Here is a 26,711-nt window from a genome sequence, read left to right as displayed (position 1 = left end):
GTAGGATTTATTTGATTTTTTTTTTTTGCTAGCGTTTAGGATCTGCTGGTTTTTACTGAAAACAGAAAGCAGTAGCTGACATTGACCCCATGCTGTGGTACTCCGGCCATGATGGTGCACAGAAGAAATATTTTTTGGTAAAATCTACTGATCGCCTTATCAAAAAATACCATCAAACCTAATGGCCTCAAACACAAGATTAACCACCCCTTCCCCCTCCCAGCCCCTTAGCTCTAAAACTAGCTCTGTTATGCAAACTTCAGACAGAGGATCACTAATGGATCACCCACGGCACTTGCAGCACTGAACAAATTGGCGTGGAAGCCTCATTGGTTGCACATTATCGCAATGATGGCTACATGGGCAAAAGTGGAACCAAGTAAATGGCTTTCCCATTGGCAACCTCGCTTTTCCATGACCGAGATTATGTATTAAATAAGAAGCTCATGGTTGCTTTTGCTCATATCTAAAGTTTGAAATGACTGAGCACTTCTTCAGAGGGAGGAAAAATGAAAAGAGAAATTTAAGTATTTATGGGATGACATATTATTACAATTGAAGTTTTCAGAAAAATCCTATATGACACAACTCCCACAACATTTAATTATAATAACTAGCGTAGAACCTGCCTTACAGATGGGTTTATTCCCCCAGAATTACAGAAACAATGGGTTGTTAATTCCCCCACCAGTGGCAATGATATACAATACATATTTTAATACAAAGAATTGGCATGCTCCCCCCACACTGAACTCCCAGAGCAAAGATTTTTTATTTAATTTTTAATCACCTAAAACCTGCCTGGGTACACCCTGAGTAAAAACACTAGTTTTGAACTCATTCTGTCCAGCGGTTCACCAATGAATACAAGTCAAACAAACTCACAAATAAGTGGTGAAAGACCAGTACTTGCGAAATCAGTCACAGCAACATTGGCCTTTGGACCTCAAAAACAATAGGCTTCTAGTTTTTGATTGGTGAACCAATTGAGAGACCCATTATGCAGATTCTGTTCAAATTTCAAGTCAATTGGATGAAAAATGACAATTATATGTGACCGTGACCTTCGACCTTTGGACCTCAAAAGCAATAGCCTTCCCGCTTTTGACTTGCTCGACTATGTGGTTAAGTTTTGTGAAGATCGGTGTAGACGTGCGAGCTGTAGGTGATTGATTGACATCATACAAACAAACAGACAGACAAACAGACACTTCTCAAATTTTTCACAGTCCGATTGCCTTCATGGATGCTGCAATGCCAAGCTTACTGACATTACAACTAGCTCACCTTTCTTGGGGACACGAGTCAGCACATCCAGAAGTTTCAAGTGCCTCTCACGTTCTTTTGTCTTCTCACTGTCAGATGAAGGGTGTAAGCAAAATGGTTACTGGATACTGTAATCCCTGGACAAGGAAAATAGAGCACTTAGGTGTCTGACATTCAGCAGATTCATCGATTTAATTACCCGCTTGCATCTGATGTTTTTCATCACTTATGCACAACAACATTATTTCTCTCTGCATGCAAAAGCATTCATACTACGGGTGACACCCTTGATGAGTTGTGACTGAGTGAACAAGTGGCACAGTAGAATATGAGACTGAAAAAGTTTAGGGGAGTATTAAAGGAGGTTTGGGGGTGGAGTACAGTAAAAAAAAAATTGAGCCTTACGGTAACAAACCACTGTGCTTTCTTAAAAGAAACTTGGACAGGTTCTCCAGGATTGGTTGGCTATGTAATGCAACAAATTGCTCACGGCACACCTACGCACAAACAAGCAGAAGAGGACCAAACGAGAGCAGTTACTCAAACAAGCAATTTTTTACCAGTTTTCCTCAAAATATTTTGAAGGAAAGCAAATAAATTGAAAGATTCGGTGAAAACGATTATGGTTTGGTAGGTCGAGACGAAAAAAAACACACACAGCATCGAAAACAACGAGTGACTCTCTCAGAAGACTGAGCAAAAATGTGTTCCCACCAAGGTCAAACAATGCCCACAAGGTGTGCATCATTTCAGAGGCCTATTTTTACCGCAAAAATATTAACCTCTCACCTGGTTCATAATGTCGACTGTCTTTGCATGTGTCCAAAAGCAATCGTGGATAGAGACAAAAGTCAGGCCCTTTCTGCAAGAACATGCAATACGTACATTTCACTTTGTCATTTCAAAATTGTATTTCTGTCACAATTGCAGTTAACACATTATGCAGACAAATCGTGAAGAATTGGTTTGATAGGCCAAGATACTGGAAACATTTTAAACTAAAACGGCACTCGGTAGAACGCGTACCTCCGCCAGGCTGAACAGTTTACGTTTTGTATCCCTCTGATAGATTGGATCTGAATCTGGACATTAACCAAAATCTAATCAGCTTGTTGTTGTCACCTCCCCAACTCATCCACCAAGGCCTGTTCGAATCTGTCCACAACATTTTGAGATATCGTGTTATATATTGTTTGGGCCCAATCTCTCAATGGTGAAGAATCACTTTAAAAATATGTCTCATAATAAAACTCTAAAACACTTGGTTTCAGGTGTTAGTCCTGATATCACAAAAGGTGGAGAAAAGTCTGGCGCCTTTAACTCAGATTCCTCTAGGTAGGTGGAGCTCATCAGTGTTGGATGGCAATCCATTTAAGAGAAGGAAAACTCAAATCCTTAAAACACCCTTCGGCACCAGGTTAAATGCTGAGGTCGTCAAACAGCAGAACAGGTGGAGGAGGTGACTTTTTATGGGATCAAAATGGCAGTGAAGGTGGATGATGGCAGTGCAGAGTGGATGCGCAAAGGAGGCAGGACTCAAGAGACTGGGTCATCAAAAGTCCAATGTGACTGAACTGACTCTGGCAGTCATCGCGGATAGCTGTGCCACCAAGTGAAGAGGAAGTCCAGCCAAGTTGTGGGGTTATAAAGGTCGCATCTCTCTCTGTATGCCTGGTGTTGGCTTAATTATGAAGGTGGTGGGCTTGGGATCCCACTCGGCTTTTGAATTAATACCAGATGGGGCTGACTATGCCTATCATCCTTCCGAGGTCAGCAAAATGAGTGCCAGCATGCTGGTATCCTGTGTCGGAGTGGCGACCCATCCAGTATTGTACCAAAATAGCCAATGAGATTGCTTAGGCAGCACCAACGCTCTGCACGGAGTATGGTACCAATGGATGGATGGATGGTGGGCTTGGAATCCTAGGGTCCTGAGTTAAAATCCTGCCTACCGTTGAATTAATATCAGGTGTGGTTGACAGCCTATCATCCTTCCGAGGTCGGCAAAATGAGTGCCAGTTTGCTGTTATCCTGTGGCGGAGTGGCGACCCTTCCAGTATTGTGCCCAATAGCCCACGAGACTGCTTCGGCAGCACCAACGCTCTGTACAGAGTATGGTCCCAATGGGATGGATGGATCTATCTCTCCAACATATAAACAAATTCATCCACAGCACCAGCTATTTTTAACCCTCTTAGTGAGACCCACTCTCTTAGCAATAGAGTTGTCAAGATACAATGTGGACATTGCTGCAATAAACGAAACCATAGGTGCAGATGATAGCCAGTGCATGAGACATGGACAGTGCTGAATAGTCCTTATTCAGGGGGCTGGCAGGATGACCTAAAGGTATGTACAATCATCTCTGAGCCTTCTAAAATAAGTTTGAATCCTGGCTCAGTTATAAACAATCATCCCTGTATTTCACAGGTTGGGTGGGTGGTCATCAATGTGTGTGCCGTCTCTCAGATGGATGTTAAACTGGCATCACATACGCCAGAAATAGTTTGTGGATGATAAAAGATCCTGCGGTGTACTTCATGAATAGTAGATGAGCTATCGTTGGCACTCCCACCAAATTCCAAATTCCTGTTGCAACCGACAGGACAGACTGCATTAGTGGCACAGCTGTACCCCAGCATATGTTGCTACCTGCAGCCATGTGCTGCACATTAAAGAAGTCATTCTTCTGGAGGGGTAAATCTGCAGGACAGCATCAGATCCATCGAGTTAGTTTCACCATCAAAGACATTCATACATCATTTGACCGAATTGCCTGGTGGTATCAATGAGCGTCTCATGGCCCTCCATGTACCCTTAGATAAATCTCGCTCCATCGTCTTCATACATAAGTGCGTACTCACAAGCATTACGTGCTGAGGATGACGTAAAAGAGGAGCACTATGCCTGCCTGGAGTGTCCTCACAGCTGTCCACAAAAAAAGAAAAGATCATCCTCCTGGGGGAGGACAGGTGCACCGGCTCCGCATATTAGGCATGAGCTTAGCAGAGTTAGGAGCTCCCTGCTTCTCCGTAGGATTGTACTACAGCCATTACTGGGAAGAGGATTTTCCCAGTATTGGCTGTCATGCTCGAGTAAGAAAATATGCAGCCCATTGGTCTGGAATTATCAGGAAACATGGAGTTGGAAAAACCGAAGCTAGTAGCTTCTTCATTCTTAACAGATGCACGGAGCATGGTCTAGTCATTTTGCAATCATTGTTTCAACAGAAAGACAAGCACAAGACTTATTGGGTGTACCAACGGTCAAAGCACTGGCATCGCAATAATTATTTAATTGTGCACGTAGGTGATCACATCATTCTCATTGCAAGAACCATGCGTGATGCAAATAACTGTTGGACAGACCAAACTGCTCAGATAAAAGCTCTCTGCCGTGATTTATCCGAAACATCGAAGGCAGCAAGGCTCCAGAAGGAAGATCAACGTGAAGCGTCTCGAAGACGACGAAGCACGCCTTGGGTTTAAAAGCCGTCTTGGAGGAAAATGAAAATATCTGCCAAGGGCTGCCCTTAAACGAGGGAAATAGAGAGGGAAATAGAGAGGGAAATAGAGAGTGCATGCATGCATACCGATAGCAGTTCAGCGCTGTAAGCATCATGTGTGTGGAGTCGAGTGAGTGAATGAAGTTGGGAGGAAAAGCGTTCTTCTGTTTCATTGTATGTGGCTTCCTGTGAAACAACACCATACAGGAACAACAACAACAGGACTGAGAAAATATCCTGCTTCATTATTGATAAACAGTACTACAATGTTCGGAAAATGACGTAGCAGGTAATTTCAAAAGTAAAGCTCCTCCTCCTTTGTATGCAGCACAAGGTTGTGGGTAGTTGCGTATGCAGCAGGAATGTAAAGGCTAAGGCCGACATCATCATTGGATGTGGGCAAGGCTGTGCCGCTGATGCAATGCCCCAATTACCAGTACAGTGGTACTCATTTTGCCGACCTCGGAAAGATTACAGCTGGAGTCAACCCCAAGCTGCAAATATCACTTCAGCGACTTTCCTAATCATTTTAGTGGAGGCAGCCAATGTCTTGTCCATAATTGGCTGTGAAACGCACAGAATGTCATGTGTGGTATTTGGCCAATCGTGGACAACATGCGTATAGATTTTGGACACAGACATGATTGGAAAACGAAGCCTGGTGTTAACATAGTGGTTAGGGTGGCTGGCTCAGGATGTCAGGGTCCTGAGTTTGAGCCCCGTTGGCTGCTGAATTAACACCAGGTAGGGTTGACTCAGCCTGTCCTCTTTCCAAGGTCGGTGAAATGAGTACCAGTGTACTGGTATAGGGGCACAGCATCAGCGGCACAGCCACGCTTCCAAGAAATGATAGCTACCCAGCACCCAAAGCAGCCATATGCAAGAACAGATTGGAAAACTTGCTAAAGTGCCATTTTCCGTTTAATGATAAAAAAATGTTTTTCTTACTTTCAATATTGGTTCACGAGTCAGTAAGTGACCACTATATTCGTTATGGGTGTCTGTCTGTCTGTCTGTCTGTCCCGAGCATAGCTCCGTGGGTTTTGATCCGATCTTGATAAAATTAGGGTGCAAAGTTTATATCATGATCTAGTTGTGTTCTCCGGAGAATGGGCGTGGTGCGCCCATTATGGGCGGAGCCACGCCCAAAAAACATGTGTTTTTAGGGGGTAGCCGGTTTCAAGTTACATCTTCTCCGAGGGGGTTTGTCGAAACTGGCAGGGGCTTCAGTATTTGGTTAGCCCAATGGCACCTGCATAGCCCCACGGAGCTCGATTTTTCATTTTCGTGCCAAGGTCACAAGGTCACTAACTTAGAAAATTACCCCCGTGTGAGGGTGACGGTCATCTCTATAATACCACAAGTTCTCAATGTTCAGTTATGACCGAAGACTACTGCGCAGTTCTACTGCGCAGCTCGAACTGCGCAGTTTGGTTAAAGATGACTCGGCATTTTGGCGCACGCGCACAAAATTATATTTTGAAAATAAATGCCGACGTTTACATTTTGGGTTTTGAAGTTTTTGCACCTTCAGCGGAAAATGTATAAATATTGTTGTGGTTACCAAATTCGCAAACCACCATTCAGGTCCCTTAGGTGAGGTATCTCGGTAAGTACATGTGTAGTTAGGCCCAAACCCGTTGTCTAGTGGGAATACATGTCATTTATGCGTGCTGCGACTCTTCAGGATAGCCGTTTTTCTTTTGCTATCTTTATTTTGGACCAACCGCCATGATTACCACCACAACCACAACATCAACCACCAACCACAACGCCGCTTCACCACAACCGCCACGACCTTCCCGTCACACCTCGCAACCGTCGCATCGCCACCGTTCTTGACCCGCTGTGGGTACCGGTGTTGGACTCGTGCAGGGCGCGCGCCGAACAGCGTGTACAAAATCATGGATTTTGTGCTTCAAAAACGGATCAAAAACGACACACGCCCACTTTTTGCCGTCCAATCGGTGAGCGAGGGGCGAATTGGCCCCGCCCCCAGGGCGATCGATATATGCAAATTTATGGATCAAAAAGCCTTCACGTCCACTTTTTCTCGGGCCAATGGGGAGCGAGGTGAAAGGTCGAAGGGAGGGGGTCAAAGCTGAGAGGGCGAAGCTACGGGGCGGATAAAAGGACCGTGTTCGTCAGTCCAGAGAGTCCAGAGGCGGAGAGTAGGAGAGTAGGAGAGTCGAGAGGCGGAGAGTAGGAGAGTAGGAGAGTCGAGAGGCGGAGAGTAGGAGAGTAGGAGAGTCGAGAGGCGGAGAGTAGGAGAGTCGAGAGGCAGAGAGTAGGAGAGTAGGAGAGTCGAGAGGCGGAGAGTAGGAGAGTAGGAGAGTCGAGAGGCGGAGAGTAGGAGAGTAGGAGAGTCGGGAGGCGGAGAGTAGGAGAGTAGGAGAGTCGGAAACAGAGAGTCAAGACTTCGCGGGCGGTGGAGTTGGCAAGAACGAGCTGGTCGTCGTGTGCGTTGGAGTCGGAACGGAGGGGACGGAGCTGTGGAAAGGCAGCGACACCAGACGAGGGGGTGCTCGCGTCGGGAGCTGCACCCCAGGGAGGCCGACAGCGCGACCTGGCCGAGGTGGAGACGCTCGTCGCGGGATAATAAAAATCCTCTATACCCCGAGCATCAGCAACCCCCTCCTGTTTCCCCCCGCGCTGAGATAGTGCGACCAAGGGGGCCCCTTTCCCACCCCCTACCAGACACTGTCCGCGAGGCCCGCGGAGTTGAGGCGCCATCGCCGCTCCGCGTCTCATCACCAGATGGGTAGGCGCGACCCGGTCTCGGCCTCAGGCCCGCCTCATCCTTGAGGGTATTCTTTTCCTTGGTTTTGGGTATGTGTTGTCGGCGCCGTCTGTGAAGTAGAATTGTATAAGTGTTGCCGTGTGCTCGGTAGTCGGTATTAGCTCTGCATTGTGTTTTCGTTTTTACATTTGCTTTTTGTGTAAATTACATTGTGTCTTTTCTGTGTGCATTTGGTGGAATTGTATATGTGTGCTCCCGTGTGCCGCGAATAAATGTGCTTTGTGTTGAACTGTTTCCCGCTTCGCTTCGTCTTTTCCTCTATTGAATCCCCATCTTGCTTCACGTAAAGGGTTGGTAGTGGGCTGAATACGCCCGATAATTAATCGAACCGTCGAGGTCGACGATAACACCGCTCGACTATTCTGAAAGTACGGAACGAGTCACTTAAGTGGCCCGTGTCCGAAGTCGACCTGCGGCGAGTTGCGATCGCCCGGTCTACCCTCCGCGTGGGTACTTAGGTAGGTCGAATTTGGCGAGCAACCCTATCCCACGCGGGGGCTGATTGGCTCGATCGCGGTGAGACCGAAAGGTCCACCCGTGACTGGTTCCCGGCGTTAGTCCGAGAGGGTCACGACTGGATTGTCCGTCCGGTGGGCGACGTGCCGCGATTCGAGTTACGTGGCCGTCAGCACGCCGGCGGGCGCGAATCCGCAACACTGGTGTCAGGTCGTGCGATACAAATTCATCGCCCTCCTCGCGGCACTGGTATTGGAGAGCGGGACAACAGGCTCTCCTGTCTCCAGCGAAATTCACGGGAATCGGTCCAGGGGTGAGAGAAGCGACCCCCGATTCCCTCCAAATTACGATTCCCTCCAAATTACGAGCGAGCAAATTAACCCTTTAAGAGAAGCAAGATGGCGTCTCAAGGCGAGCGGGAGCCGGGGGTATTAGAAATGGATGTAGAATGTGTAGAATCCATGGTCCAGGATGGAATCCCCGAGCAGGAAATGTTGATTGTGCAGGAACACGGACTCGCCCAACTGAACCCAGAGCCCGAAATGGGTGCGGCAGCGGCCGCGGTGTATGACACCTCCCCCCCCCCCTCTCCACCAAAACCCGCCGACCCTTGCCGAAACGGCTCACCCAAGCGCACCCGACATGGCCCAGCTACTCGCCATGCTGGCGGCAATGACAGCGAAAATGGATGCAAACGCAAATGAATTTATAAACGAAATGAAAAGCATGGGCAAGCAAATGAAAAAAGAAATGAAAGAACTACGGGGTGAGACGCAGAACATGGGCCGATGCCTGCAGGCGGGCATGAAGGCCGTGAGCAGGGAACTTAAAATGGCGACTCCACGTGTCGGAACAAACGAGCTGGAAGGGGGTGCAACGAAAGGACAGGCCCGCGGTGGAGGCGGGTAAGGAAAAAGTAATTCGGGAGACAAGAGACGAGGTGAAAGTAATTGCGAGGGAGAGAAAAGAACAATTAATACGGAGAGCAAGGATGAGGTACGCGGAGATCGTGAAAGAGCAAGGAGTGAAAAACAGGGAAGGACGGGAGCGACTTAAAGAGAAAGCAAGGTTGACCTACATAAAGATAAGGGAAAGACGCCAGAAAGAAGCAGAGACCAATAAGCACGATGAAGACGGGGTAAGTGACGCACACACACACACGGAGGTAGTGGAGGATAATGGGGGTGAGCTGGCGGACTGGGTAGGGACCCAGTGCGAGCACCTGGATGGCCTCCTCCAGGAACGAGGGGAGGGAGTATGCCCCCTTGAGGAGAGTCACGACCAGGTGAGTTCGGTCGTGCTTTGCGAGGTTGAGGGGAGGAGTGCTGCGAACGGGTGCTTGGAGAGCTTGGGGGGTATAGAGGCCCCGGAGACCCTTGTGGGGACACGAATCCCCAGTGTGGTTGTCCCTGTGTGTGTGGTGCAAGGTGTGAGTGCGTCCCCGTGTGTGGAAGCGACCCCGTGTGTGAGTGGTGTGGTGGCGATGGTGCCGGAGTGCGTGCTTCCCAGCACGCCGTGTGTGGATGAGGCACCGTGTGTGAGAGAGGCCGTGTGTGTGGATGAAACGGCCAGTATGAGTGAGGCACCGCGGGTTAGTGCCCCCGCGTGTGTGGGTGAGGCACCGTGTGTGGATGGGCACCGCGGTTGAGTTCCCCCGCGTGTGTGAGTGAGGGACGGTGTATGGATGAGGCACCGCGGTTGAGTGCCCCCGCGTGTATGAGTGAGGCACGGTGTGTGGATGAGGCACCGCGGGTGAGTTCCCCCGCGTGTGTGAGTGAGGCACGGAGTGTGGATGAGGCACCGCGGTTGAGTGCCCCCGCGTGTGTGGATGAGGCACGGAGTGCGAGTGAGGCACCGCGGGTGAGTGCCCCCGCACGCGTGAGTGAACGGCCGTGTGCAAGGTCGCTGTGTGCAAGGGAGACCGTGTGTGTGAGAGAGCGGTATGTAAGGGAGATGTCGGTTGGCATGCGGGAGCACGCAGCCGCGTCTCCCGGTGTGAGTTTAATGGAGTGGACTGTGTGCGTCGTAACACGCAGGTATGCGTGTGTGGAATGGAGACGGAGACGGCGACAGAGGAGAGAAAGCCGAGTAGCGGCTGTATTGTTTCGGGGACCGTGCCGGGTTCACCCAGCAGTGAGCACGCGGTCCTTGCTGTGCAACGCACGAGACCACCACGTGCTCGCTTGCGAGAGTGAAGTCCCGGTCCGGAAACGCACGCGGTGGATTTGCCGATCCCGCGGACGGACAAAGTTTAGGCAGGTAAACGGATTTGGACCGGACGGGTTCTCCACGCGATCGTGTGTGTTAAGCTCCAACGGGCAAAGCACATGTGTTCGCGTGGGGAACCCCTCGAGACGTGGGGCTTGTGTTTTTTTTTTATGCGCACGGTGACGCCATGGCTGCACGTGGGGTTGGAATCCGGCAGGAGGGGTATCTCTGCCGGATGGTACCGTCCAAGGAGGGACGAGGAACACGTGCAGCTGCATGACGTCACGGGCAGGTGTAAAGTGCGCGAGCTCTGAGTTGCCGCGCAGGTGCTGCGCATGGAAAAAAAAACAAAACAAAAAAAAAACAACAAGCCTCACTTTCGGGTGCACAGGATTCCTGGGCAAGGTGTGGAAGACCCCCTTGGCTCCTGGGCACAGGATGGAAACTAGTTAGGGGGAAGGGTTAGCTTAGCTAGACCGACTTCATGGGGCAGGGGTAAGTCCTCATGGAGTCCGTGGAATGGATTAGAGGGATTGTAGCCAGATTTAGGTTGGGAAATAAAATGATTTATTTGAAGACAGTGACAGACTTGTGAATGTGTAGCGGGGACGTAGTTTAGCTACGTAGTGTTAAAAGGAATGTGCTGTAGTGTAAGGGACGACGTGGGAGCACGAGTTAGTTAGGGGTGCAGATAGAAGGATGGCAGAGTTCAGTGGTGTGTGTGTTGAAGAGTTGGTGAGTGAAGTGGAAGCATGTGCTTGGTGAGTGAGTGAGGCCAGCGGGTCTGTGTGTATGGAGCGAATGGGGAATGCATGGTGCGATGAGTGATTGGGGGGAGGAGTGACTCCCGCCCAAGGGACCCCGGGGTCAGAGTAAAGTGAGTTAGCTGGGTTAGTCAAATTGAAAAATGGAGGTCGTTTTGCTGTTGGTGGGAATGTAGGCTCGAGACCCATTTGGAGGGGTGCAGGAGCCCTGTTGACGGGCTTGGGAGCGTGGCTGCGAAAGGTGAGTATCGCTGAGTGGGTACCCCGGGCACCAGGCTAGTCGGCCGTGGTAGGCCAAGGGCCCATGGGGGGCCGGGATAGCGTAGTGGGCACGGGTGCGCCTGCTTGGTGCGGGGGCCCGGGGCGCCATTAGCCGCGTGGGCAGTGTTGTGGGCACGGGTGACCCTCGGAAAGGGGCCCGGGAGGCCGGCCTGCCACGTGTGCGTTTCAGGGGAGGTGCCATGGGGGGCACTCCCCGGTGTTAGGGAGCTGGTAGGCTCGGAGGCAGTGTAGTGCCCGGGGGTGCCATAGCGGGAGAATCGGCAGAGGGTCGTGCCTGCCAAAGGGAGCCACGTGTCCCAGCCAGGAGACCGTGTGAGGGCACGGAGAGAAAATTGGGGGGCGAGGCCCGAAATTGTGAGGACACCAACACAGGCGACGGGAATCTGGGTTGTTAGAACCAATAGTTTAAGCGAGAGGTGCTTGTTGAAAGCCCCGGGGTAGTTTAACAGTTAAATGGATAGGGTAGAATAGGAAGTGTACCCCTCCGCACCATCCATCCCCTCGCTCTCGTTGTGGGCCGCTGGACCCACTTTGGGTTAGATCGCCGAACTCTGGGGAGGCCATTCTGAGGCTTCGTTGGGCCTCGACACAGGACGTTAGCTCTCCCTTATTCCCCTCCGGGAAGGGAACGTAGGGGTTGGGAGTAGGCTAGGTGACAGGATAGGTTAGCCGAACAAGGACGATAAAGGGGGTTAGGGGACGATTTATAGTGGGGAAGTAAACATAAAAAAAAAAAAAATAAATAAGTGGGGGCTAAATTGGTTTTTCACAAATTAAGGGAGTGGGTATGTACAGTGACAGGCAAAGGCGATAGGTTGGGAGGGAGACAGGTAGGTTGGTCCGAGCCCGCCTTCCAAGTGGCCAGCACCACCGCACTCCCTCCACCAACCTCCACTGAACGGCAAAGGCTGGCCAACTTCATCGGCTGGCCGTGATTTGCTTCAAGGCCTGTGCCGGCCACTTCATCTGCCGGCTGGCTGTTTTTTCTTCAAGGCCTGTGCCGGCCAGTTCATCTGCCGGCTGTGTTTGCCTGCAGCGGCCTTCTTCTGCGGGCTGTGTTTGCCTGATCACCTTTGCCATGCCATGCCCACTGCCCATGTTCACCAGCCCCGTTCAATTTTGCTTTGCCCCCCCCCCTGTTCATTTCCATGTGCGCCAGGATCCGCAAAGCAACAGTTTGCAAGCTGCAAGAACTGCCCTGTTGGCAGCTACAACACGGGCCTGCAGTGGCGGCCCGTGCACCGTGTTTGTGTTCATCCATCCATTCGTTCTGTTCATTGCGTGTGCCACTTGAGCTGGCACGGAGACTGCGTTTGTGCAGCCCATGCACCGTTGTGATTCACTGAGTTCGATTCAAACCATCCATCCATCCATTCGTTGTGCTCATTGCGTGTGCCACTTGAGCTGGCACGGAGACTGCGTTTGTGCAGCCCATGCACCGTTGTGGTTCACTGCGTTCAGTTCAAAAGGGAAGGCCTTGGACTGCGTGTGAGCAGCCAGCCACGTTCCCTGTCACCTGCATTGTTTGAGCCAGAGACTGCATGCGGGCAGCCTGGCTCCCCGCTAACTGCTTTTCTTTTGCAGAGTTCAGTGATCCTGGGCCATGGTTTAGTGTAAAATTTGTAAGTTAAGGTTAAGATGTACTGTAAATATGAGTGCGCCCCCGGCATGTATGTCTTAGCGCCGGCAATTTTATTTAAGTCGTCCGTGTGAGTGAGTTTGTTTAGGTAGTTACGCAGCCCTCAGGTTATTTATTTTGGGGACACGAATACCATGAATGTCACACTCAGGGATCCGTAGGTAAAATGTACTAGGGGAAAACTACACATGATGGCACACGAAAATTTGACGACTCGGGACGAGTCTGTAAAAAGGGGAGGGGGTAGTGTTGTGGTTACCAAATTCGCAAACCACCATTCAGGTCCCTTAGGTGAGGTATCTCGGTAAGTACATGTGTAGTTAGGCCCAAACCCGTTGTCTAGTGGGAATACATGTCATTTATGCGTGCTGCGACTCTTCAGGATAGCCGTTTTTCTTTTGCTATCTTTATTTTGGACCAACCGCCATGATTACCACCACAACCACAACATCAACCACCAACCACAACGCCGCTTCACCACAACCGCCACGACCTTCCCGTCACACCTCGCAACCGTCGCATCGCCACCGTTCTTGCCCCGCTGTGGGTACCGGTGTTGGACTCGTGCAGGGCGCGCGCCGAACAGCGTGTACAAAATCATGGATTTTGTGCTTCAAAAACGGATCAAAAACGACACACGCCCACTTTTTGCCGTCCAATCGGTGAGCGAGGGGCGATCTGGCCCGCCCCAGGGCGATCGATATATGCAAATTTATGGATCAAAAAGCCTTCACGCCCACTTTTTCTCGGGCCAATGGGGAGCGAGGTGAAAGGTCGAAGGGAGGGGGTCAAAGCTGAGAGGGCGAAGCTACGGGGCGGATAAAAGGACCGTGTTCGTCAGTCCAGAGGCGGAGAGTAGGAGAGTAGGAGAGGCGGAGAGTAGGAGAGTCGAGAGGCGGAGAGTAGGAGAGTAGGAGAGTCGAGAGGCGGAGAGTAGGAGAGTAGGAGAGTCGAGAGGCGGAGAGTAGGAGAGTAGGAGAGTCGAGAGGCGGAGAGTAGGAGAGTAGGAGAGTCGGGAGGCGGAGAGTAGGAGAGTAGGAGAGTCGGAAACAGAGAGTCAAGACTTCGCGGGCGGTGGAGTTGGCAAGAACGAGCTGGTCGTCGTGTGCGTTGGAGTCGGAACGGAGGGGACGGAGCTGTGGAAAGGCAGCGACACCAGACGAGGGGGTGCTCGCGTCGGGAGCTGCACCCCAGGGAGGCCGACAGCGCGACCTGGCCGAGGTGGAGACGCTCGTCGCGGGATAATAAAAATCCTCTATACCCCGAGCATCAGCAACCCCCTCCTGTTTCCCCCCGCGCTGAGATAGTGCGACCAAGGGGGCCCCTTTCCCACCCCCTACCAGACACTGTCTGCGAGGCCCGCGGAGTTGAGGCGCCATCGCCGCTCCGCGTCTCATCACCAGACAGGTAGGCGCGACCCGGTCTCGGCCTCAGGCCCGCCTCATCCTTGAGGGTATTCTTTTCCTTGGTTTTGGGTATGTGTTGTCGGCGCCGTCTGTGAAGTAGAATTGTATAAGTGTTGCCGTGTGCTCGGTAGTCGGTATTAGCTCTGCATTGTGTTTTCGTTTTTACATTTGCTTTTTGTGTAAATTACATTGTGTCTTTTCTGTGTGCATTTGGTGGAATTGTATATGTGTGCTCCCGTGTGCTGCGAATAAATGTGCTTTGTGTTGAACTGTTTCCCGCTTCGCTTCGTCTTTTCCTCTATTGAATCCCCATCTTGCTTCACGTAAAGGGTTGGTAGTGGGCTGAATACGCCCGATAATTAATCGAACCGTCGAGGTCGACGATAACACCGCTCGGTTATTCTGATAGTACGGAACGGGTCGCTTAAGTGGCCCGTGTCCGAAGTCGACCTGCGGCGAGGTGCGATCGCCCGGTCTACCCTCCGCGTGGGTACTTAGGTAGGTCGAATTTGGCGAGCAACCCTATCCCACGCGGGGGCTGATTGGCTCGATCGCGGTGAGACCGAAAGGTCCACCCGTGACTGGTTCCCGGCGTTAGTCCGAGAGGGTCACGACTGGATTGTCCGTCCGGTGGGCGACGTGCCGCGATTCGAGTTACGTGGCCGTCAGCACGCCGGCGGGCGCGAATCCGCAACAATATAAAAGGCTAAAAATGTGTTTTATATTTATATTTCATTTCTCCTTCCTTCCTTCTTTGCGAATGGCATCAGCGTTTTTGGCCATCTTCCAGATCACGTGACGATCAAACGGGAAGGAAATTCAAAAATCTGTCCGGTTAGATACAAGAAAATATTTTTTACTATCATTACATAATCAATAAACAGATGCCGAATATCTTGTAGAATGGCAGACAAGATAGGTTTTGAAAATGGCGATTTTTTTATAACTTACGTGACCTCGTGACCTTGACCTTGAACCCGGACAAAAGTTATATCGTTGTGCAACACTCATCGACCTCTACCCACATACTACGTTTCATCAAGATCGGAAAGAAAAATTGTTGACGGACGTATGGACGGACGGACATTTGGTCCGGCTTTATTAGGTCATCTCGGTAGAGATGACCGAAAAATGTCAAACAAATCAATAAATTGGGCATTGAGCTCCTCGGGTTTTCAACTGTTTCGAATGAAAGTTGGTATGCAAGTCGTGCTCTTCGAGTACTACAACTTTCATCATTTACGTTTTTCCCGATTCCCGCCAGTTTGCCCGTGGCGTCCCCTTGAAGGTCAAAAAATAAAAAAGGCGAACCGTGTGCATTGCTCGTGAACCATCACCGTCTCCAGACTTGTTATCTACATCATGATCTAAAGATGAAAAATGTAATCATGATCAGATCTAAGAGTTGCATTCCTGAAATTTGAATTTTGTTTCACTTTTAAGATGTGCACTGTATTAAGCTAAAATAATGGAAGGTGAGTGAATGCAAGAATATATATATATATATATATATATATATATATATATATATATATATATATATATATATATATATATATATATATATATAATCACTGGGCGTAGTTCTGTCATTGTACTCACTGCTGCATATCCATGTTACACACAGAGACTGTCTGAATACCGCTCTTCAGCTGTGTCACAGGTCGGCAAGGAGACAAATATCCTCGGGTTAGAATGTGCAGTTCATTGAAAAACACATACGAGGAGTCTGTACAATCTCCTCAATTTATCATCAGATGGGAAGATGTCAATTTGTCAATTACAGCGGTTAAAAGACTCTTGTGACAGAATTTAAGTTCCGAGTTGTTAGGTGAGGGGGGAAAGGGGTGTACCTTCAGTTAAGATTAATTGAAAGCCAAATAAACAACAATGTAAAGGATAAGGCCGACACCAGGATAAAGCATCAAAATGTAAATAGATCAGCTACTAGATGTTCACCACAATTTTAGAGAGTTAGTGGTCAAAGTAAAAGGGCTAATTGTCCAGAGGTATGATATGAACATTCTGCTGTGCATTAGTGGGAGACACAGTGGTGAAAGAATGTAGACATAACAAACACAATGAATGTAGACACACTAAGGGAACATTCGAAACATGAAAAACTCAAATGCATTGATTGCAATATTGTTCTCCACTGGGCTACTTCCTGGAGGGCAAAGTACACGAGTATTCTTTTAACCAACATATCTCACAATAATGCAGAGAAACACCCACTTGATATTTTACAGCAAACGCATCGGGCAGAGATATAAACAAGCCATATGTTTGTTATGTATGGATTTGGGTAATTGGGGGTGGGGGGTGGGGGGTGTTGGGGAGGGGTGGTGTACAGTGTAAAGGAAGTGGTGGGAGGATTATTGATTGAAGGGAAAAATGGTTTGGGAGAAGATAAGAGTAAACAGAAAGGAAGGAGGTATATGAATGGGGGAAATAAAGAGGTGTCAAAAATTCAGTCATTTTTCGGTTATTTTTCCGAAATAGGCTCAGAGTGGGTCCCGGTGTCTGGCCGTCCATCCGTCCGTTAACATTTGACTAAAACATCTTCTCCTCACAAACTACCTGACCAATATGGACTAAATTTGGTACAATGCATCAGGACAGCAAGGTGTCATGGGGTTGTGCTCCCCATGCAGATCTGCCCATTTTAAGGGGGTAAAAGTTGTGCTCCCCATGACCGTACCACTTTCGGAAGGGGGGGGGCATGGTCCGTTCCCCCTCAATTTCACCCTGCTTGTTGGAGAAATAACCATCAGTCCCTCACGGGGCTATGTTTACGTACATACTCGTATTGAGGAAATGTTTCCACAAAAAAAACCAAGTGTGCGTCTAACTAATTAGCTGGTTTTATGATGTCCATTTCCAAAATCGATTTGTTTGCAGGTATTCTAAAGGTGTTATCATCAAACTCTATGTTCATACATTCGTGTACTTGATATGGTGGTAAGGCTGGATTATGGGAAGGCCCACAGGTGATATCCATTCCACAGAGTAACCAGCCATAGAAATCAAGCGAGCACTTTCAGTCAGCCACTCCTGCAGGATGAGATGGAGAGAGAGAGAGAGAGCTGACTTTTGAAAGCTGTTGACCTCCGTTCGTGGCAGAACCAATGTGGCATCAATTGCACAAAGAATTGGGCATTCTGCACGTGGTACAATCAACTCAAAACAAGTTTAAATGAAAGCCTTACCCTCTAAATAATCATGCAACATATAATTTGAGAAGTGTCTGTTTGTTTGTTTGTCTTCTTCTTTCTTAGGTCTTAATCCCAACAGTTAGGGATGGGCTACTTGGATCTGCATTTTTCATTCTCCTCCATCTTCTGTATCTCGATCAATCTCTTGTTCTTCAAATATCTTTCTCATAATTTCATGAATGTCTTCCATATGAGAGATGATCATAAAATTCTCCTCACAAGATACTCATTTGATCAAGACATGCCAACAAGTTTTTTTATTTTTTCAATACATATCGTAAGTATATACAATTCCTAAGAAAATATAAAAATGTTTATTTTAATAACATTTTTTACATAATATTTTATTTTTATAAATATAAAATATAAAATAACATTTTAATATGCCTCAATACATATATATATATATATATATATATATATATATATATATATATATATATATATATATATATATATATATATATATATATATATATATATATATATATATATATATATATATATATATATATATATATATATATATATGTATATATATATATATATATATATATATATATATATATGTATATATATATATATATATATATATATATATATATATATATATATATATATATATATATATATATATATATATATATATATATATATATATATATATATATATATATATATATATATATATATATATATATATATATATATGTATATATATATATATATATATATATATATATATATATATATATATATATATATATATATATATATATATATATATATATATATATATATATATACATATATTTTAGCACGTCTTGGACTATTGTGAGTATCTTCCAAGGAGAACTTTTTGAATGCAAGATATAATTTGTATTGGAAATCAGATGCCATTGTGCTTGTGACGTGGCAGTTTTACACTTTTGCTACAGTTTTGTTCTTTTGGGTATACCGCCACACGCCACAGAGTGCTTTGAGGTCACAGACGAATGCCTGTCTCATTAAAATAGGTTTTCTTTGGTGTTTTGGTTCGAGAATTTGCAGGATTTAACCATTTTCTCTGGATGGCATGTTATTTCATTCTGCTCGTAAATTGGGGATTTCCATGACAGTTTAGCCAAGGTGTGGTCCCTGGTGCAGGTAGGTTACATAGTAGAACGGCATGAATTTCACATCAAATTTTCTCAGTAATTTTAGGATGGTTTATACGAGTCTTCTTCAACATTCTTTTTTGTAAACAAATTTTAGGCTCATGGAAGTGTGACGTATCAAGTGTAAGGCAATGCTGATGCAACAATGAATGAATGGGAGGAGAGAGAAGAGAGAAGGAAACTTAACAACAAAGTTATGTTCGGTGCGCTGATGTGAATTCAATTTTTTTTTCTTTATTATTAATGAATAAGTCAGCTTCTTATCTGACAATCATAATGACAATGGTCAGATGAGGATATGTTTGTCTAAACAAGAGTCTCCTGCATTTTCTTCACTCCAACTTGAAGTTGCAGTCTGACAATGAAATAAACTTCTGAAAAGCAGTATCTCATCAAGCTACCTGAGATGGATGTCATCATTTTTATGGCCTTTCACTTTGAATGGTAAATTCACCTAAAGCAGGTGTGAAAAGGTATGGCAAACAAAAGCTTCATCAATTAGGGAAATTATGCAGCTGTTACGAGTGGGAAAAAAAATGAATGGGAAATATTGTGGCAAGTGGATAAGGATTGTGACCTAAAATGGTTCACAAAGCTTATAAAAGAAGCCAAAAATACTTGGAAACGTACCTGCGAGAAAGTGGTATTGTTCTTCTGCACAACGAACGAATTGTTGAACTTTCTGAACTCGCACAAAAATCAGATAGCTTGCAGCTCTCCGTACTGGAAACTCCCGAGGACGTGGACAAGGCCTGAGGGTTTGTAGATGGACGCGTTCTACTCAAACGTTCCACCATAGCTGCCATTGAGTGGACTTTGAACCCAGCTGGAATACCTCATGTTATCATGGCAGGCTTGGTGATTTAATGGCTGGATGCTTTTGGAAAGATGATGCCGTCATGGGCCATCATGGCCAACATTTAGGTAGACTTCCCAGAGCGAGACACTTTATCTAGTTTCGTTGCTTGCTTCTCAACACAGATGGGAAGGTTATATCTGGGACTTGTCAATGCACTGGGTAAGCTAAAATGATATTTACTATCAATCATATTTGGAAGCAGGATTTTTTTTTTGGTTTCGTTCCAGGGGCACAAGAGAAATTACATGAGATTTTACATATATTGGTAAAAGGAGAAGTGTCCAGTGTGTGTGTGTGTGTTTTTATATCTGCTGCCATCACTCGATAATTGTATCAACAGGAAAAGATGGGAACTCGACAACTCACATCCACTGATATGTCTCGTATTTCCGATATTTCCGTGAGTCCGATTTGCATTCAAGAACAGAACAATTAAGGTGAACCACGTTGAAATTGCCACTCTTTCGTCTAAATGCTGAAAATGAAACTATTTGAATTGCACATTTCACACTAGCTCCAGCCGGTTAAAAGTGTCCGGCGAGCAGAATTGGGTCACTTGATAACGCACTGACAGCACATGCGCAAAAGGCCTCGTTAGCATTCATACGTCATTTTGAAAGTCTCGTATTGTTCACGAAGCTTTATTTTGAGAAATTATTCTTCAAAAGTGTGTATGTAGGCACAAATACATACATTTCATGCATAAAAAGTTGGTTAGCCAGTGCAGTTGAGCAAGCAGAATGAACATGACAAAACAAAGCAGCGGCTCTTCACCTACTAATAATTTAATAGACGTGTGCTGCATCCGTTTATGCTCTCCCAAGCAACAACCAGTGCTTCCCTTTCATGGGCATGTTGAAAGGTATCATGCAAAAAGTATTGTTTCAGCAAAAGTATTGTTCAGCAAAAGTATTGTTTTTCCTTACTTCCAATGGGAAAAGAATAGCCAAATTTACATTTCCCATCAACACAGTACGTACTGTCACAATAACTGACCAGAAGCACAGTGGTGGTAAATGTGTCAACACCGGCTTCTGTACACGTGGTAAGCCAAGCATTCCATAATAAAGCAATAAACAAATCACAACTACATTGAACCACTTGCTGTCCATCCAACAAACATCAACAACAAAAAAAAAACATCAAAAAGTCATCTTAATTTTTATTTTGATTAATGCTTCAGCTTCATTAAATCATGAACTCTCTATGCTGTAGCCAGTTTATAAATTGGAGCAACACATGTTCTGAGGCTCTGATCAACTTGACCAGTCCTCATAATCCTGCACTTAAGCACCTTGCCACCTGTTTAAGATCATTTATGGGCAATGCCAATCAGGCTACGCGACACAGTGGCTCATATTTTTGTAAGAGAATGTGAAAAATGTTTAACCAAGCCATCCATGCTATCACTTACAACAATGTAGAAAAAGTGAAAAGGTTCGAGTCACATCACATTGAAAACAAGATAACATGTACAAATTAAACTTGGAGAAAAAGGTTCTCACCTGAATCTCACGAGTGCTTGCAAACATCTCCTTTAAGGAATGAAAAATTCCCCGTGACAGGTAAATAGAGGCTTTCCAAACATGGGCCTACATAAGAACAGGGGAGTAGAATATGGTCACAATGCCCTTCGTCCCAAGCTGAGCAACTATCAGAAAGCCATCATAAAAATCAATAGGATCCTTCAATCCAGCACCAACAATAGAAGCAGAATTTAATAACTAAACTGTACACCTCAGTGGGATATTAAATGCTTGTGCTTAAAATGGTACATTGCCTGTGGCAACACAACAGGATCAGCAGCAGCAGCAGGTAGGGTGAAGGCAAGTGCAACAACCATGGACAGTGAGTGGTACCATGTGCATTCATCTGCAAAATGTACTACCTGCAGTCATCCAAGCATCTTATAAGATCGACAATTCACTTCAATTCATTCCTGGTCGGGGTTCAAGGTTCGGCGCATGTGGACGACTGATCGACTCGCTGTCATACCAGTTCATCAAAGCCGAGTTCCTCGGACTAGTTGGCAGTTACGTTGTGTTTTCTTGTTATTTTTTTTTACCTCCGCCACCGAAGGTGAAGGAGGTTGTTTTGATCGACTCACGGTCATACCAGTTCATCAAAGCCAAGTTCCTCAGACTAGTTGGCAGTTACGTTGTGTTTTCCTGTTATTTTTTTTTACCTCCGCCACCGAAGGTGAAGGAGGTTATGTTTTCACCCTTTCTGTTTGTTTGTCTGTTTGATTGTTTGTTACTGGGGGGGGGGGGCTTTTTGCCAAGTATGTTGGTCTGTAGTGTTTGTCTGTCTGTCTGTCTGCTTGTCACACAATTTTTGGCCACAGTTTTCAAGCAATCGTTTTTAATTTTTGTGTGAGCGTAGGTGTGCATGTCGACCATTATGCGTTGGGTCGATGAACTGACTCAGTGTTTTGGAATAAAAGAAGAATATGATGAAGACGTAAAATTTGTGGTGTCTTCGTAAAAATATTCTTATTTCCCCGGTGCACTGATCGCATAATCTTGAAGCACCTCGGTGATGACTTTTCCGACCCGGATTCATCATGTGGCCCGTTTGTTAGCTCGATCGGAGATTCCTCGATTCCAGATTCACCGCACGAATCACCCAAAAGCCTGATCAGAGCGAGGGCAGTATCGTGTCGCTCCAGGCTTACCTCCCCTTTGCCTTCCCAGCCTGCAAATTATTTGAGCAGTCCATCCGAGACATGAAGGCCTGCCTCTCCCTCCCTCTAGTCCCTCCACTCTCAACCCACACCCTTAAATTGTCTATTTGTGTCCATACATCATTTTAGTAGTGTTCTGTGTTGATGTTTAATTTTTGTCTCCAATGTTACATTCTCTAATGTCATGATTACTTTGGTTATAAGTTGACAAATTAAGTGAATTTCTGAGATCAAACAATTTTTTTTAGCTTCTTGCTTATGTGGAGTTACTTCCCCTTCAATTCAATCACTCGCCTCTGCTCGCTTAGGAGAACATTTTGAAGAGTGATCACTTACTCACAACGAGCTCTGCAAATACAAGGTACTTACATGGAAAAAGCTTGTTTGCTCATCTATCTCTGACTCATTATTGGGTAATTATCAATAAAACCTCCTTTCTCATGAATAACTTTCAAGAGCCTGGAAAAACAAAACAAAATGTAAAGCATGCTTTTCAAAATATATTACAGACAACAATTCTTATGGCAGGGCAAATGCTTCCACTAAATCCATGCCTGATAACAACATTAAGGTAATCTTTAAATTAATTAGGAGGCTTTTGAGACATTAAATAAAGCTCAATAAGAGATAAAACTCCTAAATTCACATTATGCCAGTAATATGTTCAAGTTTTTTTCCGCACTAGTAAAGTGGGCACAAGTGCACTGCTCCACATGTTGCACAGAATGTCTCTTGGGGTTGTCTCTACAAACCTGAATACATTGGCAGACCTTACGAAGACGTATCTTAACCCCTCACACAGCTGAGCGTTACACGCTAAATATTCACCCATTGGCCAATAGTTTTCACCTATAAATTGTCAAAGGCACACACATATTGTGGTTCAGTAGAACAAATCCGATTTTACCACGACACACAATTATTACGGTACGTGGTATGTTGTGGGATTGGTCAATTGTTCCATCCAGCATGAAAACCCATGTTTCATAAAACAACGTGGTCGACATTGGATAGTGTTCACCAATCTTGAGAGACAAGGACAACCTAAGCAAACAGCCTAACAGGCTTCCAAATAATGTTCCACATCAAGAAGATACTGGAAAGAGCAACAGCTGCATGTTTTACGAGTCGTCATTTGAACACATGGCAAAAGGAATTTCATGATCTATATTACAACAGAATACCTGCACCGATGCTGTGTAATGTGATAATGTACTTCACTCAATAAATCACTTGAAGTGAGAAAATAAATCATCGCACCATAAAAATGCCACCACTTCTCCAATATCTAAACAAATGATATGACGCATCCAGAGATTACCAGCTGTGCTGCAAAATGAGGGAGGGGGCAAAGGAGTCGACATCATAGTAATAGATTTTCTATGGCCATGATTAATCAAATCACCAAACAGCAGAACATGTCGAATAGCGATTCTAATTCTTTATCCTTTTCATTCTCAGCATCAGTCGATAGCACCCACAAGGAAAACTTTTCTCTCTTCATGACGAGTAATGATCGAACAGAGGACATTGAATAGAGATTACGCATAAGGGTCATTCCATACCAACTCAAACAGAGCCGTTGCCAGACCCTCTGAGATGTTGTGAGAAAAATTCACCTGGGGGGGTTTCTGGTCTGCAGAGTTAAAAAAAAATGTGTCATTAATTTTTTTATATATTTTTTGAATTTCTCCTTTGACTTGGCAAAGGTCAACGTAAAGTGAAAAAGTGGCCTTGACCAGAAAAATCACCCTGCCTCAACTTATATGCTACAATCATGTGTTAACACCTCATTCGACTCATAATAGAGCATTCAAGGGAAAAAAATTAAGATATCAGGAACCCCTCCCCCCCCCCTGCCCGAACCCCCAAACTCATCTTTGGAAAGTTGCGAGACAAAGTGTAAGTGAAAAGTTTTATTTGACCTTCAGCCCAACCCTTTACCCTGTAGGGGATGCAGATCATAAAATGTTAATATTGCTGAACGAATTCTTTCGGGGCCAGTCTTCCAATTTTTGTGAAACACTTTTGGTTTCAAGTCCCCCGAGTGGTCATTAAACCCCTCTGAGAATTGAATGTTTGTCATTTTTACCAAGTTTAGGCCAATATAACTCACATGGGAGGGGGGGTGGGAAGGGGGAAGGGGGGAGGAGGCGCTCCAGAAAATTACCCAAATATATTTTTTGGATATATCTTGATGAGATCAACAAGAATCATGCAAAAATATTTTGGTATCCTTGCACTTTAGATTTTTGAAGTTGCATTTGTTATGCACTCAAGCCTTGCTTTGGTGAGGTTAAAGCCCCACGTAGTCATAACCAAACTGGCGGTTTTCTTCAATGATACATTGTCTGGGGTTACATGTAGAATAAAAAGTAACAGGGTACACTTCCAGGAGATCCTTACTTGGAGCTGAGGGGTTATGAACCCCTCGCCATTTGTATAAATAGGCGGAAAGACGTGTGACGAGTGTGCAGCCGATTCTGTCTCAAGAACAAGTTGAAGGAAACCACCCTCTCCTTAATGTCAGGTATGACGACTCCCTATCTATCACCGGCTCCAGGGAAGCACATCACTTCAAGCTGTTCTCGGACTCGATACCGCAGGCAAGATAAAGGTCTCATTTAGCAGTCAATGTACGGAATTCTGGGTGGTGACAGTGCTGAAAGAGGCAGTTTTCCAGGGAAATGTGTCGTATGATAATCAAATGTTTCCTGGAGAAGTTGAAAACATCTCAGATGATGGAGCACAAGGGAAGATTATGCATCCTGCTGGACACACATTCAATTGGCCCTTTTCTGAAGACAGACTGTTTCCATGAATATAAGAACATCGTAAAGAAAATCTTGCTTCCTGTTGTAGTTTACAGATGCAATAACTTTAAATATGATGGTGACAGAACTTTGTGATGTGCAGTTTCTGTTGTAGTTGTTAACCAACCATATTCAACACACAAGTTCATAAACCCTCAGTTCCACATGCAAGTTCAAAACCCGACAGGTCCAAGCAAGTGCCAATAGAAGCACACCATGTCAATTTTTATTCTGGATCTAATCCTCGAAAATGTTAAATTGATTGGTGAGGTTAACATACTACGTAGTCCAAACTGAACAGGCATTTTTCTTCATCAAAGTGGCAATTCATGCTGTAATACATGATAAATGCAACTTCACAAATCCAGAATTCTAGGGATCCCAAAATATTTTCCTTTGTTCCTGTAGATCTCACCAAGATCAATCCAAGAATATCCTTGGGTGATTTTTGGAGTCCATCCCTTCCCCCACATGAGTTATCTTGGCCTAAACTTGATAAAAACAGCAAAATTTCTCATCTCAGAGGGGTAAATGGCCAGGAGGAAGACTTGAAACCAAAATTGTTTCACAAAATTTGGAAGACTGATCCTGAAGGTTCTTACAGCAACAACGACATTTTAGAACCTGCATGCTCTATGGGGTAAAGGGTTGTGCTGAAGATCACATAAAAGTCATCACTTTTACCCCTTGTCTGGTAAACTTGCCAAGAGTGAGTTTGGGTATCCTGACATTTTTCTTTCCCTCCAAGGCCCAATTAATTAAGAGTCGAATGAGGTGATACACACAATGGATGGTAGCATCCAATTTGAGGCCAGGACGATTTTTCAGGTCAAGGCCACTTTTTCACTTTGGGTTGACCTTTGCCAGGTCACAGTCAAAGGGGAGGTTATAAAAAGAAGAATGACAAACATTTGTGAACTCAATGTGCCCAAAAACCTCCGTGTGAATATTCGAAGAAAAGTTGAGTTGGCATGGACTAACCGATAAGATGAAGATATCAGTAATCACCTTGAGTCTTATTAACGATGCACTTGAGAACTTCAGTCTATTAATAAGGAAGAAAAACACACACACACACACACACGAAGAAAAACACATACATTCATACACACACACACACACACACACACACACACACACACACACACACACACACACACACACACACACACACACACACACACTACAAGTATATGCATCAGCACAGTGAATGTGTTCCACAATTGTAGATAATGCCTCTGCTGGCATCAGTCAATCAAATGGACGAGGGTGAAAACCAGAAAAATGCCAATATCAATAGCCATCAACTGTGCGGCTTGGCAACAAGCGTGCACCAATCACACGTCTCACCTTGAGACGTTCCCAAGCTTTTCCTGACAACAATGGAGAGTTTTCTACTAATGATATGAACTTATGATTACTTTCTCACCTTTGGAAAGTCTTCCAACTCATCGAGCCGTTTCTCAACTTGTAGACGTGCGCCATACCGTGTCACCCCGTACACAACTGTCATGACAGTCTGTTTCACCACCTTGCGGTTGATAAAACCCTCCAAAACTTGGGCTATTTGCAACCCATTTGCAGCATCTCGCAACCGATGCTGCTCTACCTGTGAGATTGAGGAAACTTAATTTAGTGATGTGTATTTATGCTGGAGG

At 45.6% G+C, this 26,711-nt stretch overlaps 1 protein-coding gene across 4 annotated transcripts in view; it reads right to left on the bottom strand.

Annotated features, from left to right (window-relative positions):
* The window catches only part of POLRMT (RNA polymerase mitochondrial), a 131,638-nt gene that overhangs the window by 5,995 nt on the left and 98,932 nt on the right, over positions 1 to 26,711 (bottom strand). For all 4 annotated transcript variants that reach the window (XM_085850089.1, XM_085850087.1, XM_085850088.1 and 1 more), the window contains exons 16-23: positions 26,483 to 26,662; positions 21,063 to 21,149; positions 17,267 to 17,380; positions 15,929 to 15,978; positions 4,859 to 4,957; positions 2,056 to 2,128; positions 1,672 to 1,763; positions 1,288 to 1,355 (exon numbers count right to left, since the gene is read on the bottom strand). In XM_085850089.1, the coding sequence (XP_085706215.1) occupies positions 1,288 to 1,355; positions 1,672 to 1,763; positions 2,056 to 2,128; positions 4,859 to 4,957; positions 15,929 to 15,978; positions 17,267 to 17,380; positions 21,063 to 21,149; positions 26,483 to 26,662 (763 nt within the window). The remainder of the gene's footprint in view (positions 1 to 1,287; positions 1,356 to 1,671; positions 1,764 to 2,055; positions 2,129 to 4,858; positions 4,958 to 15,928; positions 15,979 to 17,266; positions 17,381 to 21,062; positions 21,150 to 26,482; positions 26,663 to 26,711) is intronic.

This window comes from Eptatretus burgeri, chromosome 12 (assembly GCF_056783735.1).
Source record: "Eptatretus burgeri isolate ZD-2024b chromosome 12, Ebu_testis_v1, whole genome shotgun sequence".
NCBI lineage: Eukaryota > Metazoa > Chordata > Myxini > Myxiniformes > Myxinidae > Eptatretus > Eptatretus burgeri.
This window is presented reverse-complemented; position numbering and strand designations above follow the sequence as displayed.